At 26.9% G+C, this 19,145-nt stretch overlaps 1 protein-coding gene across 1 annotated transcript in view; it reads left to right on the plus strand.

The window, feature by feature from the left end:
* The first annotated feature begins 849 nt into the window (after positions 1-849).
* The window catches only part of LOC111677616 (probable citrate synthase, mitochondrial), a 38,230-nt gene continuing 19,934 nt past the window's right edge, over positions 850-19,145 (plus strand). The window contains exons 1-2 of the mRNA XM_046947419.1: positions 850-1,008; positions 1,269-1,356. Of these exons, the coding sequence (XP_046803375.1) occupies positions 1,315-1,356 (42 nt within the window). The 5' untranslated portion in view covers positions 850-1,008; positions 1,269-1,314. The remainder of the gene's footprint in view (positions 1,009-1,268; positions 1,357-19,145) is intronic.

A 19,145-nucleotide genomic window follows, 5' to 3' on the forward strand; every position in this document is an offset into this window, starting at 1 on the left:
TACTAGTCTATAGTCTAGTCTCTGGTCTAGTCTATAGTCTAGTCTATAGTCTAGTCTAGTCTATAGTCTAGTATATATTCTAGTTTATAGTGTAGTCTATAGTCTAGTCTATTGTTTAGTCTATAGTGGAGTCTATGGAGTAGTCTATTGTCTAGTCTATTATTGACGCCTAAACCCCTACTATGTTTTTTTTTATTATGAATTGTTTTTAAATTTAACTGTTTAGTTTGTTTAGCAAAACTTGGCATTACTTTGAAATTTCTAAGTTAGACTTTACTTTTATTTACAATTTACTTTAGAGTTACCCAATGGTTTATATTAACAATGATAAACTAAATAATATGGCAAACTAACAAACAGCTGTGAGTATTTTTCCTTTAATATTTAGTTTGTTCTCTCTTTTTGTTTTTAATGTAAGTGTTTTTTTAAGAGAGTGGTTGGGTTATTTAAGTAGTTAATGGGTTTTATTAGTAATTTTTGTTTAGTAATTGTAATTATTAACATGATGTAATGAGGAATTTTAAGAGAGTGTAAATGAGAATGAGTTGTAGTGGATAAAAGAGTTATTTTTGTTTGAAATAGTTAATAAAAACTTGTGCTAAATGTTTTATAAGTTAAGGTTTTATATAATTTTTTCTTTAATTTTGTTTTGGGAAATATTAAGAGTTGGTTATTTGGTTGTTGTTGGGGATTTTTGTTAACCAAAAGTTTTTTTGTTGTTAATAAGCAAAACAATTTGTACGTTTTTTTGTGTGTTTTGCTATTGTTGTTGTTGCTGTGTGTTTTCTGTTGTTGTGTTTTTTTTTGTAATTTTTTTCTTTTGCTGTAGTTTTTGGGGGTACTTGCTATTTTGCCTTTAGCCGTACATTTCAGTCAGCTTGTGGAGCTCAACGGCGGCGTTTGCTTCTTTTACATTAATTTTTTTCTGTAACAGAAAAAGAAAGTCCTCTCCTGTTTTTCTAAATTGGTCAATATACACTGCGTTCGTGTAGTGTATTGTGTTGTTGTGTGAGTGTTAAATAGTAAATGAAAAAAATCCCTTTTTTTTAATTTTTGTTTTGGATTTAGAGTTTTTTATTGTGTTTTGCATAAATTTTGTTTTTGAGTAATTTAATGGTGGTTGTAGGTTAAAGACTAAATTCTATAGAAAGAAAAAAACACGCGTGTTTTTATAAGTGTTTTTAATTTTAAAATTTTTTTAGCTAAAAAGTGTTTTTTTAAAGTAAAATGGTTTTAATTTTTATTTTTTCTCAATTTTATTTTTTTAGGAATTTTTTTTATATAAAAATAAAGTAAAGTGATTCTTAAAACACAATGATCTATCGTATTACATCGCGTAAATTGCCAGAAGCTCAGGTGAGTGTTTCATTTTATAACAACAATTTTTAAACAAATTTTTAAAATTTTATGGTTTTTTTTCACAAAAAGTGTTTAAATCATAAAATTTAATAAAAATTTGTCTAAAATTATATAAAACTAAAACCCTTTTTAAAAACTCTTTTGTAACTCTTCTTAACACAAGAAAAAAGTAGGGTTAATCTTTTTCTTTACCCACATTCTCTTTGTCTGTGCTCTCTCACTTTTTAATCATATGCTCTTTACTGTTTATGTTACAATGGGTGTGTGTTTGTTCTTCTTTTTGAGTTGCCAGTGTGTAAACGTGGTGATTTTTTTTTGCCTTTCAACTTAACACCCGGAATATTGTTTTTTGTTGTTGTTTTTCTTTTAGTTACATGTGTAGTTTTTTTTCGCCCAACTTTTTTTCTCTTTTTAACCTTAAAATGCAAAAATGTTTAAAAACTCTCTTTATAATTTTCATTGATTTATTAAAGCTATTTTTTTTTCTACAGTAGGCTAATAGTAAATAAGTTTTTGCAAAAAAGCAAAAAAAAAAAACACACAAATCTTATTCTTATCGTGTTTGTGTGTATGTGTTATTTCACGCTTGCGTTTGAATTTTTATTTCCAACTTTTTTTTTCATTCATTTCTTGTTTTTTTTTTCTTCTTCAATACAAAGTCTTATAAATACCTACTTTTTCTCTTATTACATAATAATAAAAGAATGAAACACACAAAATTTAAAGAAATTAATAAAGAAAAATATTCCAAATTTATAAAAAACAAATTAATACAAAAAAGAAAATTATTAAAAAAATATTTTTTTAATTAAAAAAAATTCAAAGAAAAATAATTTAAATTTTTTTAAATACATTAAAAAAATTTTAAAATTCTTAACTATTTTTGTAATTTAATTAAACATTTTTGCAATGGAATAAGAAATTTCTGAAAGTTAATTTCAGAATTAAACTAGTCCTAATAAACTCTAGACTCAACTATAGGCTAAACTATAGTCTAAACTATAGACTAGACAATAGACAAGACTATAGTCAAAACTAAACTATAGACTAGAAAATATACAAGATTATAGACTAGACTATAGTCAGAACAATAAAATAGACTATAAACTGAAGAAGACTATAGAAAGACTAGACTATAGTCTAAACAATAGATCAGACTATAGTCTAAACTATAGACTAAACTATAGACTAGAAAATAGAAAAGACTATATTCTAAACTATACATAGACCTGACTATAGTCTAAACAATAGTCTTAACTTTAGACTATGTTATAGGCTAAACTATAGTCTAAACTATAGACTAGACAATAGACAAGACTAGAGACTAGACTATAGTCTAAACTATATATAGACTAGACTATAGTCAGAACAATAAATTAGAGTAAACTATACTATAGGCTATAGTCTCAACTATAGACTAAACTGTAGACTAGAAAATAGAAAAGACTACAGACTAGACCATAATCTAAACTACACATAGACTTGACTATAGTCAAAACTAAACTATAGACTAGACAATTGACAAGACTATAGACTAGACTATAGTCAGAACAATAAAGTAGACTATAAACTAAAGTAGACTATAAAAAGACTAGACTATAGTCTAAACAATAGTCTTAACTATAGACTAGGTTATAGGCTAAACTATAGTCTAAACTATAGACTAGACAATAGACAAGACTATAGACTAGACTATAGACTAGACTATAGTCTAAACTATACATAGACTAGACTATAGTCAGAATAAAATATTAGAGTAAACTATACTATAGGCTAAACTCTAAACTATGTATATAAAAGACTAGACTATAGTCTAAACAATAGACCAGACTATAGTCTACAATAGACTATAGTCTACAATAGACTATAGTCTAAACTATAGACCAGACTATAGTCTAAAGAATAGACTAGGCTATGGTCTAAATAATAGACTAGACTATAGTCTTAACAATAGACCAGACAATAGTCTAAAGAATAGACTAGACTATGGTCTAAATAATAGAGTAGACTATAGTCTAAACAATAGATTAGACTATGGTCTAAATAATAGACTAGACTATGGACTAAATAATAGACTAGACTATAGTATAAATAATAGACTAGACTATGGTCTAAAGAATATACTAGACTATAGTCTAAACAATAGACTATATTATATTCTAAACAATAGACTACACTATAGTGAGAACAATAATGTAGACTATAAACTATACTATAGGCTAAACTATAGTCTATACAATATACTAGACTATAGTTATACAATAGACTAGACTATAGTCTAAACAATAGACTAGACTATAATCTAAACAATAGACTAGACTATAGTCTAAACAATAGATTAGACCATAATCTAAACAATAGACTATATTATTCGCTAAATTGTAGTCTAAACTATAGACTAGGCTGTAGATTAGAATCTAGCTTAAACTAGACTCTAGTTTAAACTATTGTACTATATTATAGACCAGACTATAGTCTAACTATAGACGCGATTATAATCTAAACTAAAGTCTAAACTCAAGACTTGAATATAATCTATTCAATAAAATATCTGATGAATCCGCTTAAGTCCTTGCTCAAAGGGATATTAATACTCCCCTGGTGACCCTTTCAAAATTAATAGGTCACTGGGCTATGGGTGAGACGGTATTTAGGTGATCAAATATCTCCACTTGTAGACTGCTTTGGTACACTCTGCCAAAGCCAAATGTATAAGACTAGAAATCTCTTGTCTCTTAGTCTCGATTAGTCTTCTAACTGGTATAAGTACAGGACACTGTATTGATTGGAAACATTTCAAAAGATATGCACTACCCACGTTAAAGCAATTGTAAAAGCGAAGCTCTACAAGAGCTCGGACTACTTTATATATTTAGAGCTCATTTCTCATGATCTGAACTGTCTTCAAGTTGAGTCACTGATTGTGGCTGGTTTTCGAACCAAGTAGTCAACGAAGTTAGGTAGAGAAACTATTCTCTACGCATAAAGGAATGACAATTCTAAGGGTATCACAATGGGCCATAAGGCCTCTGTGTGAACTCGCTAACTAGTGAGTAAACCCCTAACCCTATTTATATAGAATTTTTACTATAGACTAAACTATGAACTCGAATTTAGTCTAAATTATAGACTAGACTATAGTCTTAACTAAAGGCTAGAATATTTTCTAAACTATAGACTAGAATATAGACTAAACCGTAGTCTAAACTATAGAATAGAATATAGTCTAAAATATAGACTAGAATATAGTCTAAACTGTAGACTCGAATGTAATCTAAATTATGGACTAGAATATAGTCTAAATTTGACTATAGTATAATCCATAGGCTATACTATAGTCTACACTATAGAATTGACTCTAAACTAGAGACCAGACTAGATTGTTGTTTTAACAATAGGCTAGATTTTAGTCTAAACTTTTAACAAGACTATATTTTAAACTATAGACTCGACTATAGTCTAAACAATAGACTAGAATATAGTGTAAACTTGACTATAGTCTAATACGTAGACTATACTATAGAAATGACTCTAGTCTAAACAATAGGTTAGACTATAGGCTAAATTATAAAGTAGACTATATTCGAAACTATAGACTAGATTGTATTCTAAACTATAGACTAAACTATATTCTAAGCTATCGACTAGACTATATTCTAAGTTATAGACTGCACTCTAGTTTAAACTGTAGAATAGTCTAGACTAGTCGAAACAATAGACTCAACTATAGTCTAAACAATAGGCAAGTTCATAGTCTAAACTACAGACTCTTATATGAACTATACACTATACTCTAGTCTAAACTACAGACTCTTGTATGAACTATTAACTATACTCTAGTCTAAACTATAGTCTAGACTCTACACTATAGCTTAAACCATTAGTTAGAGTCTACCCTTAACCAAGTCCAGACTCTTATATAAATTATAGACTATATTCTAATCTTATGTATAGGCTAAACTCTAATATGAACTTTAGACTAAACTTTAGTTTAAACTATAGATTAGAACTCTAACGAAACTATAGATTAGAATGTTGTCAAAACTTTAGACTAGACTCTAGTCAATATTATAGATTAAACTATGACTAGACAATAGTCTAAAATTCTGACTAGCCAAAACTATAGACTAAAGTAATACTATATTCTAATACTAGACTATAATCTAAAGTACAGACTAGACTCTATTCTAAATTATAGACTTAAATCTAGTTTATATAGTTTAGACTTGACTATAGTGTAGTATATAGTTTAGCTTGTAGTCTAGAGACTATAGTTTAGTTTTAAAGCTCATTTATTCCATTTACTAAACTCACTGTTAAATGTCAACAACAACAGTTAAATAATTAATTCTTAACAAATATAAAACCAAAACTAAACTGATCTCACTTTTGTGCTATATTTCCTCAATGGAAAAAAACCCATAAACATAACGCTTTTAGCTCGTAAGTTTTCACTCTTCTACAGACAGACACATTTTACTCTATTCTACACCCAAAAAGTTTATTCACCTGAAAAAGTGGTTTCTTGTGTTTTGTTTCGTCTTCTTCTTTCTTTAAAGTTTTTCTTCTTCTTTTTCTGTAAAATAAAGAAGTAGAACATTTGGCTAAATATAAACCACAAGACCTATTTAATGAATTTGTGTGTATGTGAGTTTATTTGTGAACTTGTTGTTGTTGGTTTGAGAAGGGGGTAAGAAGAAGAAGAGAACGAACAAACTTATGGAAACAAGAGAGAGTTTGACGAGAAAAGAAAACAACAAAAAGATAAAGTTAAAGTAAATTCTTTAAGCAAAAGTGAGACCTAATTGTTGTAAACAGATTTTGGCGGGATATATTGTTGTTGTAGTTATTAGTTTAGTTGACAGTTTAAGCGTTTAGCAAACGTTTGTGGGGAAAACTTTAAAGGGAATTTTAGTTGTTTTTTTTCTGGGAATGTAGCAAAACAAGGAGTTTTTGACGTTTCTTTGACATGGTTCACACTGGGAAACATTTTTTTGATAAACTTTTGATTTTGTGTGTGAGAGAAAGAGATGGTTGATCTTTTTTATGGAATCTTAAGGGAATTTTAGTTGTTTTTCTGGAAATGTAGCAAGACAAGGAGTTTTTGACGTTTCTTTGACTTGGTTCACACTGGGAAACTTTTTTTGGTTGTTTTTTTTCTAGGGATCTAGCAAGACAAGGAGTTTTTGACGTTTCTTTGACATGGTTCACACTGGGAAACATTTTTTTGAGAAACTTTTGATTTTGTGTGTGAGAGAAAGATATGGTTGATCTTTTTATGGGATCTTAAGGGAATTTTAGTTGTTTTTTCTGGGAATGTAGCAAGACAAGGAGTTTTTGACGTTTCTTTGACTTGGTTCACACTGGGAAACTTTTGATTTTGTGTGGAGTTTTTGACGTTTCTTAGACCTGGTTCACACTGGGAAACTTTTTTTGGTTTTTTTTTTTCTAGGGATCTAGCAAGACAAGGAGTTTTTGACGTTTCTTTGACTTGGTTCACACTGGGAAACTTTTTTTGGGAAACTTTTGATTTTGTGTGGAGTTTTTGAAGTTTCTTTGACTTGATTCACACTGGGTGACTTTTTTAGGGAAACTTTTGATTTTATGTGTGAGAGAAAGAGATGGTTGATATATCTTTCTCTTTCTCTCACAAAAATCAACCTAAGTTTCCAAGTGTTAAATAAGTCTTTGAAATATTTATATAAAAAAACAAACAACAAAATTTCTCTGTTGTAAAATTTGTTAATGGAATTTTGTAAACATTGAACAGCTGTTGCATACAAAATCAACTATTGTGAATGAATTGTTCACAACAATCGGAATTTTCCCTTCGAGGGGAACAAAAATTTTACTTCTATTTGCAATAGAAGTGAATAAAAACAGTTTTGAAATAATTATAAAATTAAAACAAATCTACTAAATTCATTTGTATTATTTGCTACAATTCAATTGTAATTTACAATTATATATTTTTAATTAAAAAACACCTTAAATTCCCACAAAACAAAGTCCAAACCCTGTAATCAATGCAAATTATTAATAAAAAACCTTGTTTAATCTTTTAAATTGTTAAACAACAATATACGTTCATGAACTTGACACATGTCAAAAAAACAAAAAAATCTAAACGTCATAAAACTTAAAATTTATAACCATAAAGGATTTTCTAATAATTTTATGAATATATAAATATATAGAAAGTATAGACTATAATCCATTATTTCAACATTTTTGTTTTTATCTTAATGACTTTTGGTCATGGGAGTAGAAAGAAAATGTCTTATCACGAGGGAAAAAAACAGACAATGATAAGAAGTTTATTTTACTACCACAGAAAATAGTTGTAAATTTAAAAATTTTAATAAAAAAAATTAAACAATTTTATTCATAAACTTTAACAGCATTAAAATAAAACTCGATTTTTACAAAAACTTTTGAAAATATTGGAATTTTTCGAAAATTTCTATAAAGTTTTGCACTTAAATTTTAACAGAGATTAAATGCTATTGCTTAATACTTTCAAACAACACTATATTTTTTCTCAGATATCGCTGAAGATTAGATTTTTTTTTCGGATTATGTTTTACGTGTTTGAAACAAAAAACACTTGAAATTTTAAATTTATTAATAGATATTTATATGAATTGAGGATGAAGTTTATTGTTAGATTTTATATCTCTATGACGGTGACTATCGATAAGTAGAGATAAGAAATATTAAAATTGTCGTATGTCTGGTACTTGAATACAATTTAGAAAATTTTTTAAAACAATTTTAATATTTTAATGACGTAGAGTAATATAAAAGAAAAAACTAGAATAGACGACAACAGAACTAGAATAGAACGAGAAAAGAACTAGAACATAAATAGAACAAAACTAGAACATAAATAGAACAAAACTAGAATAGAGCTAGAATAGAACTAGAACAGAACTAGAACAGAACTAGAACAGAACTAGAACAGAACTAGAACAGAACTAGAACAGAACTAGAACAGAACTAAAACAGAACTAAAACAGAACTAAAACAGAACAAAAACAGAACTAGAACAGAACTAGAACTGAACTAGAACTGATCTAGAACTGAACTAGAACAAACTAGAACAGAACTAGAACAACAGAACTAGAACAACAGAACTAGAACAACAGAACTAGAACAGAACTAGAACAGAACTAGAACAGAACTAGAACATAACTAGAACAGAACTAGAACAGAACTAGAACAGAACTAGAACAGAACTAGAACAGAACTAGAACAGAACTAGAACAGAACTAGAACAGAACTAGAACAAAACTAGAACAGAATTAGAATAGAACTAGAACAGAACTCGAAAAAAACTACAACAGAACTAGAACAGAGATAGAACAAGAACAGAACTTAAACAGAACTTAAACAGAACTAGAACAGAACTAGAACAGAACTATAAAAGAACTAGAACAGAACTAGAACAGAACTAGAACAGAACTAGAACAGAACTAAAACAGAACTAAAACAGAACTAAAACAGAACAAAAACAGAACTAGAACAGAACTAGAACTGAACTAGAACTGATCTAGAACTGAACTAGAACAAACTAGAACAGAACTAGAACAACAGAACTAGAACAACAGAACTAGAACAGAACTAGAACAGAACTGGAACAGAACTAGAACTGAACTAGAACAGAACTAGAACAGAACTAGAACAGAACTAGAACAGAACTAGAACAGAACTAGAACAGAACTAGAACAGAACTAGAACAGAACTAGAACAGAACTAGAACAGAACTAGAACAGAACTAGAACAGAACTAGAACTAGAACAGAACTAGAACTAGAACAGAACTAGAACAGAACTAGAACAGAACTAGAACAGAACTAGAACAGAACTAGAACAGAACTAGAACAGAACTAGAACAGAACTAGAACAGAACTAGAACAGAACTAGAACAGAACTAGAACAGAACTAGAACACAACTAGAACAGAACTAGAACAGAACTAGAACAGAACTAGAACAGAACTAGAACATAACTAGAACAGAACTAGAACAGAACTAGAACAGAACTAGAACAGAACTAGAACAGAACTAGAACAGAACTAGAACAGAACTAGAACAGAACTAGAACAGAACTAAAACAGAACTAGAACAGAACTAGAACAGAACTAGAACAGAACTAGAACAGAACTAGAACAGAACTAGAACAGAACTAGAACAGAACTAGAACAGAACTAGAACAGAACTAGAACAGAACTAGAACAGAACTAGAACATAACAGAACATAACTAGAACAGAACTAGAACATAACTAGAACATAACTAGAACATAACTAGAACAGAACTAGAACAGAACTAGAACAGAACTAGAACAGAACTAGAACAGAACTAGAACAGAACTAGAACAGAACTAGAACAAAATTAGAACAGAACTAGAACAGAACTAGAATAGAACTAAAATAGAACTAGAACACACCTACAACAGAACTAGAGCAGAACTAGAACACACCTACAACAGAACTAGAGCAGAACTAGAACAGAACTAGAACAGAACTAGAACAGAACTAGAACAGAACTAGAACAGAACTAGAACAGAGATAGAACTAGAATAGAACTAGAACATAATTAGAATCTTGTGCAGATCTGGAATAGAACTAGAAAAGAACTAGAACAGATCTGGAACATAAGTTGAATAGAAGTAGAACAGAACTAGAACAAAACTAGAAATAGTACAGAACTCGCACACAACTATAACAAAGCTAGAACGAAACTAGAACAGATTTAGAACAACACTATAATCAAAATAGAATAGAACTAGAAGGGAACCGGCAAATTGCAAAATTTTTGTAAAAATCTTTAATATTTACTTATTTTGAGCTTGTTAATGAAATTTCCTTTCAAAAGTGTATATAACCCTTAAAATCAACCAATGTTCCTATTGCTCTTCAAAATTTCCTATAATTCTTTACTAGACATATTAAACTTCCCTTATATTAAGCTTGCTTGGTTTCGATTGTTAATTTTACCCTTAGCTGAAGGATAAACATAATCAATCTGCAGTGTTGCCATCTCATTAAACACTGAAAAAACGCCAATGATCTCTGAACACTTCTGCCTTATTCATATCATCATTTATCAAAGGTTTTTGTATGAAAATTTGATTTATAAACGTTTAATAAGAGTTTATGAATAAGACCCTTATGATTTAGTTATTTAATTGTGTGTTTAAAGTCACACCCCCTTAAAAATTTTATAAATAATATAGTAAATAGTAATTGTTTATGTTTATAAAGAATTACTTATTTTTAAACAAATTGAATTTATTTTAAAGGCGTTAAGTTTAAAATAAACAATAGCATGTAGTAAAAGTTTTGAAATTAAAGTAATTGGAAAGTTTTAAATTAAATTTCTCAAGAAAAAATCGTGTAAAATAAAACAATTTTAAATGACAATGTGCTAAAAAGTAATTGCAAATTTTTTACTAATTAATGTTTATAAAAATTGTAAAATTTAAATTTTGTGTTAAATTTTTAAAAAATATTCACTATTTTTATAAAATTTCAACTGTTTTCAAAAATTATAAACTTTTTACAATTGTTTATTATTTCTGTAGTTTTGTTTTTATTATTCTTAAATCTTCCGGCTTATTTTTAAATCTAAATTGAAATTAAACTATTTAACTTGTTGTGTAGCATATGAAGGTTACTGGAAAAATATAATAATAATTTATTAATCAACTTTATATATGTGTTATTTTTATTATATTTTCATTTTCATTTGTACATTTATTGGCACGCGAATTTAATAATATTTATTTGAAAACTAAGTGCAAACAGAAAGAGAGGAAATAAAAATAACAACAACTAATAATAATAACGCCCCTCTAAAGTCCAAATACATAATTTTTTTAAGATTATAAGAAATAAACGATTAAGTTTACTGAAGAACTTAATATGTTATGGAGATCTCATGTTATACTTTCACTAACTTTCCACATTTTCTTAAAAATGTATATTTTATAAAAAGTTTTCTTATATTTTCTAAGAAAAACTAAATTTTCTTGAATTTAAGATTTTGTACTTAGTCTATTTTTGCTTGTAACCTTAGTTATTAGAACTTCGTGCTTAAAGCGTTTAGTTTTTCCATGTTAAGGTTATGTTAGATAAATATGATAAAAATAAAGTTGTTGTACAACAAAAAAGGGGCTCGTTGTATGACGACCCTTTCAAAGTTATCAAAGAGCTAAATAACTAATAAAACAGAGCAAGCCCCAAATAGTTTAAGGGTTTTATTTGCTGTTAAGCATGAAAATCTATAATAATTTTTAAGCGTGACAATTTGTTGTTATTGTTTGAATATATAAATTTATCACGATTTGAAAAATTTTGAATATTAAAAGACGACTAAGAGAGTAAATTATTGAAATCTTTTCAATTTTCCTAATTTTTTCCAATTTTGGCTTTATGTTCGACTTTAAACAAGTTGGCATCACTGTGTATAGAAATTATAAAGAAATTTGTTTTTTAGAATTATGAAACACCCTGTTTTTGTTGGAAGTCAGTAACAGAGTGCCTTACATAATCTTTAATTTATCTCTAATAAATTCCTTAAAAGATTATCAAACTTTCTTTAAACATCATTAGATTTTCTTTAGAAAACTATGGATCAGGACTTAAGCTTTCTGAATATATAACTTTTAACAATTTTCTTTACATATACATAAATAAAGTTACAGGCTGACAAACATGACCTCTAAGGCGAAAAATTGTTTAAGATTTTGTCTTATGAAAAAGGTTAAAAAGTTGTAAACTTATCCAATGTGTTTGACACTTATTATAATGATATTACAGATAAGGTCTCAAGCTTTCAGAATATATAGCTTTTAAGCCTCAACTGTAGATAGAAAGTAAGTAGAAAGCTGTCAAACCTGACCTCCAAAGCGGAGGTCAATCTTTTAGCCTTTTGCTTATAAAATGTTCAACAATTTCTGAAACTACCGATAATTTTAGACAGTTTTTATATAGATATTACAGCGGAGCTCCTAAGCTTTCAGAATATATAACTTTGAACCCTCAGCTGTAGATACAAAGTAAGTAGAAAGCTGTCAAACTTGACCTCTTTGACCGAAAACTGTTTTAGCCTTTTGCTCATAAAATGTTCAACAATTTCTGAAACTATCAATAATTTTAGACAGATTACAGATAAAGACTCAAGCTTTCAGAATATATAACTTTTAACCCTCAACAGTAGATACAAAGTAAGTAGGAAGCTGTCAAACTTGACCTCCAAAGCGGAAAACAGTTTTAGCCTTTTGCTTATGAAATGTTCAACAATTTGTGAAATTAGCGATAAATTTAGACAGTTATTTATATAGACATTACAGAGTAGTTCTGAAGCTTTCAGAATATATAACTTTTAACCCTCAACTATACAAACAAAGTAAGTAGGATGCTGTCAAACTTGACCTGCAAGGCTGAAAACTGTTTTAGCTTTTTTCTTATAAAATGTTCAACAGTTTGTGAAATTTCCTAAAAATATTTGACAGCTTTGATATAGATATTACAGAGGATCTTCTAAACTTTCAGAATGTATAACTTTTAACCCCCAACTGTAGAAACCAAGTAAGTAGGATGCTGTCAAATTTGACCTTAAAGTCGGAAAACTGTTTTAGTGTTTTGCTTACAAAATGTTCAACAGATGGTAAAATCGCCAAAACTTATGTTCTATTTTTATATTGATATAAGAGAGGAGTTCTTAAGCTTTCAAATTATATAACTTTTAACTGTTCTGTTTACATACAAAGTAAGTTAAGGGCCCTTCAGACGATCACACTTTACGTACGACAAGTCTAATGAAAAAGTAAAATGAAATTCCATCCGTATAACAAAAAAGAGAATAAAAGTCGTATGATTTATATTTTGTGTGTTTACACGATTGGTATAAAACAATTAAAAAGTCAGATGGAAACAGTTGTTTCACTTTTTTATACGTGTTTACATAAAAATACATCCCTGATCTAATGAGACTGGCTTGTTTATTGAATCATTTCAAAAAATGAAGAGAGCCATACGACTGTCAAATTTTCCATCTGTATTCTCTCTCAATGTGTGATGGTTTCATTACATATTGCGTTTAGACGATCCCATCCGTACTCTTCTACACAAAATTTTGACAGATCATATTACTTGTGTGATCGTGTAAAGCCGGCTTTAGAGGCTGTCAAACTCAAGCACTATTGCCTACAACAGTTTTAAAAATTTTTAGAAATTGTAGAATGATCAATGGTATTTGTGAACATTTTACAGAGAAGGTCTTAAGCTTTCAGAATATATACTAAGTCTCAAATTTTCAACTAGTTACAATCTGTCAAAATTAACATGTAATGAATGAAAATCACCTTAATGTGTTTACTTTTTAAAAATTAACTTTATCTTGTTTTAAATTAAAATTTTCTAACAAAAAAACTTTAAAAATTTCTTTAATGAAATTACTCTTTATTAATTCACAAAAAAATTCCGCCAAAAATTATACAATTTCTTTTCCCTTATACTCCCTCCCCTTTCAATATTTTTTTTTTCTGCTACTCACTGTGATTGCTCTTAAATTAAGGAAAATATTCTTACGTTTTGACTTTTATAGTTTATTTTTTTTTTCCTGTGTTCATTTAAGATAACGTAATCAGAATGCGGTATAATTTAATTAAATATTCTTAACAAGTTCATGCCCGTACCAATCTTCTTTCAAACCAGCTGTCAGTTTTCTTAGCACATGCAAAAAAAAAAACAATAATAACAAAACAACACACATCATGTATCAATGACCAAGTAACATAAAATAAGCAATAACTACAACAAAAACAAACAGTTATAATTGGAGAAAAACAATTGAAACGTGAAAAGAAGAAGAAGAGGAAATAAATCTATACTCAATTATAGTAAAAAAGAACACACACACAATCATACACACAAGAAGAAAAAAACCAAAAACGTGGACTTGACAACGCTTTTGTGAAGGCGGCGTTGACATGTGTATGTTTTTTTTTTATTAAAAATGAAATTTGCATATAAGCTGTTCTTCTTCTTTTTCGTCTCCTATTTGCTATTACTGTTTGTTGTTGTTTCTTTTAATCATAATTTATACATACAGTGTTGTTAAGCCACAACATAAGCAGACAAACATTCTCTGTTATGATTTGTTAATGGAGGGAGAATTAAAGTGAGAGGGAGCCATATTGTTTGTATGTTTTATGATAGCAACAAAGTTGCCGTATTTATACATGTTTAAGCGTTAAAAATAGAAGCTTAAAGAGGGGGGTTTAAGTGTTTTACAATAAATTTACTTATAACTTTGGATTTACTTAACCGATTAAAATGAAATATATAGAAAAGTTGTAGAGAAAATTGCGAGCTTTTAGAATATTACAATTTGAAATACTGTCTTTACATACAAATCAAATTACAGGGTGTTAATGTAAAGAAAATCGTAAAAATGTTAAATTTAAAAAAAAATTATTGAAAAAAGTTTTGATTCTTCATATTTGCTACAAAGAAAGATTTCCCGTCTTGAGAATACTCAAATTTAAAAAACCCTTTTTGTCGAAAAACTAAGTTAAAGGGTGTTTAATTTGTTTCTTTTAACTATAACACAAAGTTATATTAGACCTGGTTCACACTGGGAAACTTTTGTTGAGAAACTTTTGATATTGTGTGTAAGAGAAAGAGATGGTTGATATTTTTTTGTCTTTCTCTCACACACATAAATCAAAAGTTTCCCAAAAAAAAGTTTCCTAGTGTGAACCAGGTCTTATATGTTTTACTTAAAAAATTCGAATATTTCAAGAAATTTTCTACAAAATTGTTCGTTTTAAGTTATAAACATGATAGAGCAGGTCTTACACGTTCTAAATATAGAACTCTGAAACACCCTGTTTGTAAATTAAAGTTACAGGCTGTCAAAGTTGTTCGCCTGTAAGAGGAGTACATTTACTGCTTATATTTCTTTAAAATGTCAAAACTTTTTAATAAAAATTTTGGATTTATTTTAAAGATTTATTAAAGAAAGAATTAAGCTTTTATTTAAAACATATTTTTTCCCTATTAAAGTAAGATTTTGGCTGTCAAATTTGATCTCTAAAGAGAAAACCCTGTTTTAGTTAGTGTCTTATTAAAAGTTTAACAAATTATTAAAATATTGAAAACTTTTTATGGATTCTTTAAAGAAATTATACAGAAGAACGTAAACTTTTAGAAAATGTCAATATTAAACCTTTTACTCATGTACAAAGAATGTTACAAACTGTCAAAGTTCAATTTTTTTTAAAAGTGAACATTTTTTGTAATTTGCGAATATTTAAAGAAATTCTAAAATTTCTAAAAAAAGGTTTCCAATTTTTATATGGAAATTATAGAACAGGATTTACACTTTTAAAATATGCAACTTTTAAATAAAAAAATTTGACAATTGATGTCAATTATAGCTCGTAATAGTTGAACTTTATGACAAATAGCTATTTTAGTTGGTATTTTTTGTAAAAATGTTAACAAATTGCAAAACTTGTACAAAAATCTATGTATTTCTATATAGAAGTTATAGAAAAGGACTTAATCTTTCAGAATATCTAAAACTTTCAACCAACTTTTTGGTATTGTTGAAGTTACAAGCTGTCAAACTTGACACATCTTGAAGAGGGAAAACTGTTTTCATATAGAAAAGTTTAAAACATTTAAAGTTTTTTAAAAGTATTGGCCAGTTTTTATGTTAATATTATAGAAAAGCTTTAAAGCTTTCAGAATATAAATTTTTTAAATTCCTATTTATAATTTTTCCAAATTTAAAAAAAAAATACATCTGGCTACTTTGTTTTTCAAAGTATTGTCATTTATTTTTAAATATATTTCATGAAAAAAAAACTATAAGAACAAGGTTCAAAGTTCATTTTAAATGAATTTGAATTCTTTTGCATTATTTACACTTAAATAACAAGTGTCATTTGAAAAACTTATAAAAATACTTTTGAAAAAGTAAAAAAACTGTGCTTTATAGTAAAATTAGTTGGTTTTGCATGATATTATTAAAGATTTTTTTGAAAATATTTTGTTTAAATTTAAATGGAAGTTTTTTTAGGTAAAATAATATTTTTATGCAAAAATAATTTAAAAATTTTGCATTTCTGGGGTAATTTCCATTAAAATAGTTTATGAAAAAATATAACAAAAAAATCAATTCAATTGTTTAAATGAAAATATTTTTTTTTATGTTAAGACCTTTAGCCATAGTTATTTATAAAAATTTTTATTTAAAAAGTAATGACTGTTTTGCAAAATATATAATTTTTTTTATTAATTTAACACGTGCCTTAAATTTTTATGCAAATATTTATTTATTTTGGAAAGAAAAAGTCGTAGATGAGAAAAATTGCGTTGCCTTTAATATAAGTCAGCTGCTTTTTTTGGTTTTTTTTTAACAATTTTATTCAATATATTTAATTTAAATGTTTGTTTCGTTTTTGGCAATAACAACAATTAATTTTTCATATAAGGCTTCTTTAAAAAGTTGTTTCAGAAATATTTTCTTAATAAATAAATTAAAACAAAAATATACAGTTTTTTTTTTCCAAAATTTGTTAATTTTTATCATTTTTATTTTAAAAATAACTTAAAACAAAAAACACTGATATTAATTTTAAACTAAATATTTCATTACTACGTCATTTGCTTACGTAACTTCCAAATTGTTTGTTTTTTTTCTTTTCGTTCTATTAAGAAAAACTGTATTTACTCTCTTAAATCTCAAAATACAAGGAAAAAATATTTAATAGAGAATCTGCGCAGTTTTCACAAAATCAATGCAAAAATCTAAAATCTACCCTTAACACTTGCCCTTCCCTCTTCCCTCTAACAAACTCAACTATTGTTGTTAAGAGAAATTATTATAAATTATAATAGTTTTAAAAATTTTCAGCAAAAATATTTAATAATTTTTTCTTTAAATTTGCATAAACCATTAGCAATCGCACATTAATTTTTGGGCAATTTCAAGTTGATTGAACTTTTTTTTTAACAAACTGGTTATTTTTTCCTTAAGTTACTTTATAGATATTTTATTTTTAGTTAAATTATTTAATTTTGATTAATTATTTCATTATAATGTTATTTCCATATAAAAAAAAGTTGTAAAGGAAGTTTTTTTTTTTTTTTTGTAAAATGTTAAACTAATTCAAGATTAACGGGTTTGAAATAAACTTTACAAAATCTTGTTTTTATTACTCATCAATCAAGTGGAAATTTATCTACTTTGTTAAAAACAATAAATAAATAATTTACAAAAGTGAATCATGAAACAAATTAAAACGTTTTTTTACGACAAAAAGTGTTGAAGTTAGGCAAGTATTAGGTTGTAGTATAAATTTTTAGGTTTTAGTAAAAAAATAAAATTTTTTCCTGCAAATTTTAAAAATATTTCTACATTTTTAACAAATTATTACTTATTTGCTTTAATTTTATAAATTTTCTTTTAATTTTCTATTAAATTTCAGAAAATTTCCTTAATTTTCCCTAGTTTATTTAATTATCTTTAATTTAAAAATATTTCTTCATTTTTAACAAATTTGCTTTAATTTTATAAATTTCTTTTAATTTTTTCGTAAATTTCCTTAATTTTCTTTAATTTCCTTAATTTTCTTTAATTTATTTAACTAATTCCTCACTTTCTTTAAGTTCACCACTTAAAACTCCCACATTTCTCTACAATTAACATGCCTACCATCTGGCAAGCTTAACACATTATTGTTTTCTTTTTATTATCCCTATTGGCATCACTACAACTCTCTCACTCTCACAACACTCGCTAAAAACGGGATAATAAAATGTAAACAATAGAACAGGCAGAAAATAACAAGAAGAAGCAAAAAAAAATGCAAAAAACAGATTAAACATATGATTACAACAGCAACTGCAGGCGTTAAGCGTTAAAATGTGTATTATATTACTTAAAAAAATAACAATTCTTTAACAAATTAAATGAAAAAAATGTGACAAATTTCTAAATTATTCGGCATTGATTAAATTTATGCAAAATTTTTTAACTTATTAAATAAACTTAAGAAAAATTGCCAAAAAAAAAGCTAATATAAACCATGTGAGAATTATTAATTAATTACTTAAATAAATTGAATTTTGCACTTAAATAATAATTGTTAACTGTAAAATTAAATATTTATTTAACATGACATTTATTAACAAATTTAATAAAGGCATTTTTTTCCACAATTTAAATTGGCATAATTTATTAAAAATTTAATAAATTTATCTAAATTTAAATTGTTAACAAAATTTTGCTTAAATTATAACAATTTTCTAAATGCAAATATTTGAAATTTAATTATCTACCACATAACCTTGAAAAAGTAATTAATTATTTTATATTTTATTTAATGACATCATATGATTATTACACACTCGTTATTTACATTTATTTTTAAACATAATTGAGATAAAATAAATAATTGACGAGTTAAGAAACAAAAACACTTGTTTAAATAATTTGTATGTACAAATTCAAAAAAAAAAAAAAAACAATTAATACAATTGTTATTTACATTCCTAAGTATGAGAGTATGAAAATTCTAGGAATTGTAAACAAGTTTTTTGTTAAGATTAACATTGTAACTTTCACACATCAAAGCAATCGAAGGTTTAATATAGTCCGGACTATAGACTAGACTATAGACTAGACTATATACTAGACTATAGACTAGACTATATACTAGACTATAGACTAGACTATATACTAGACTATAGACTAGACTATAGACTA

Source organism: Lucilia cuprina, chromosome 3 (assembly GCF_022045245.1).
Source record: "Lucilia cuprina isolate Lc7/37 chromosome 3, ASM2204524v1, whole genome shotgun sequence".
NCBI lineage: Eukaryota > Metazoa > Arthropoda > Insecta > Diptera > Calliphoridae > Lucilia > Lucilia cuprina.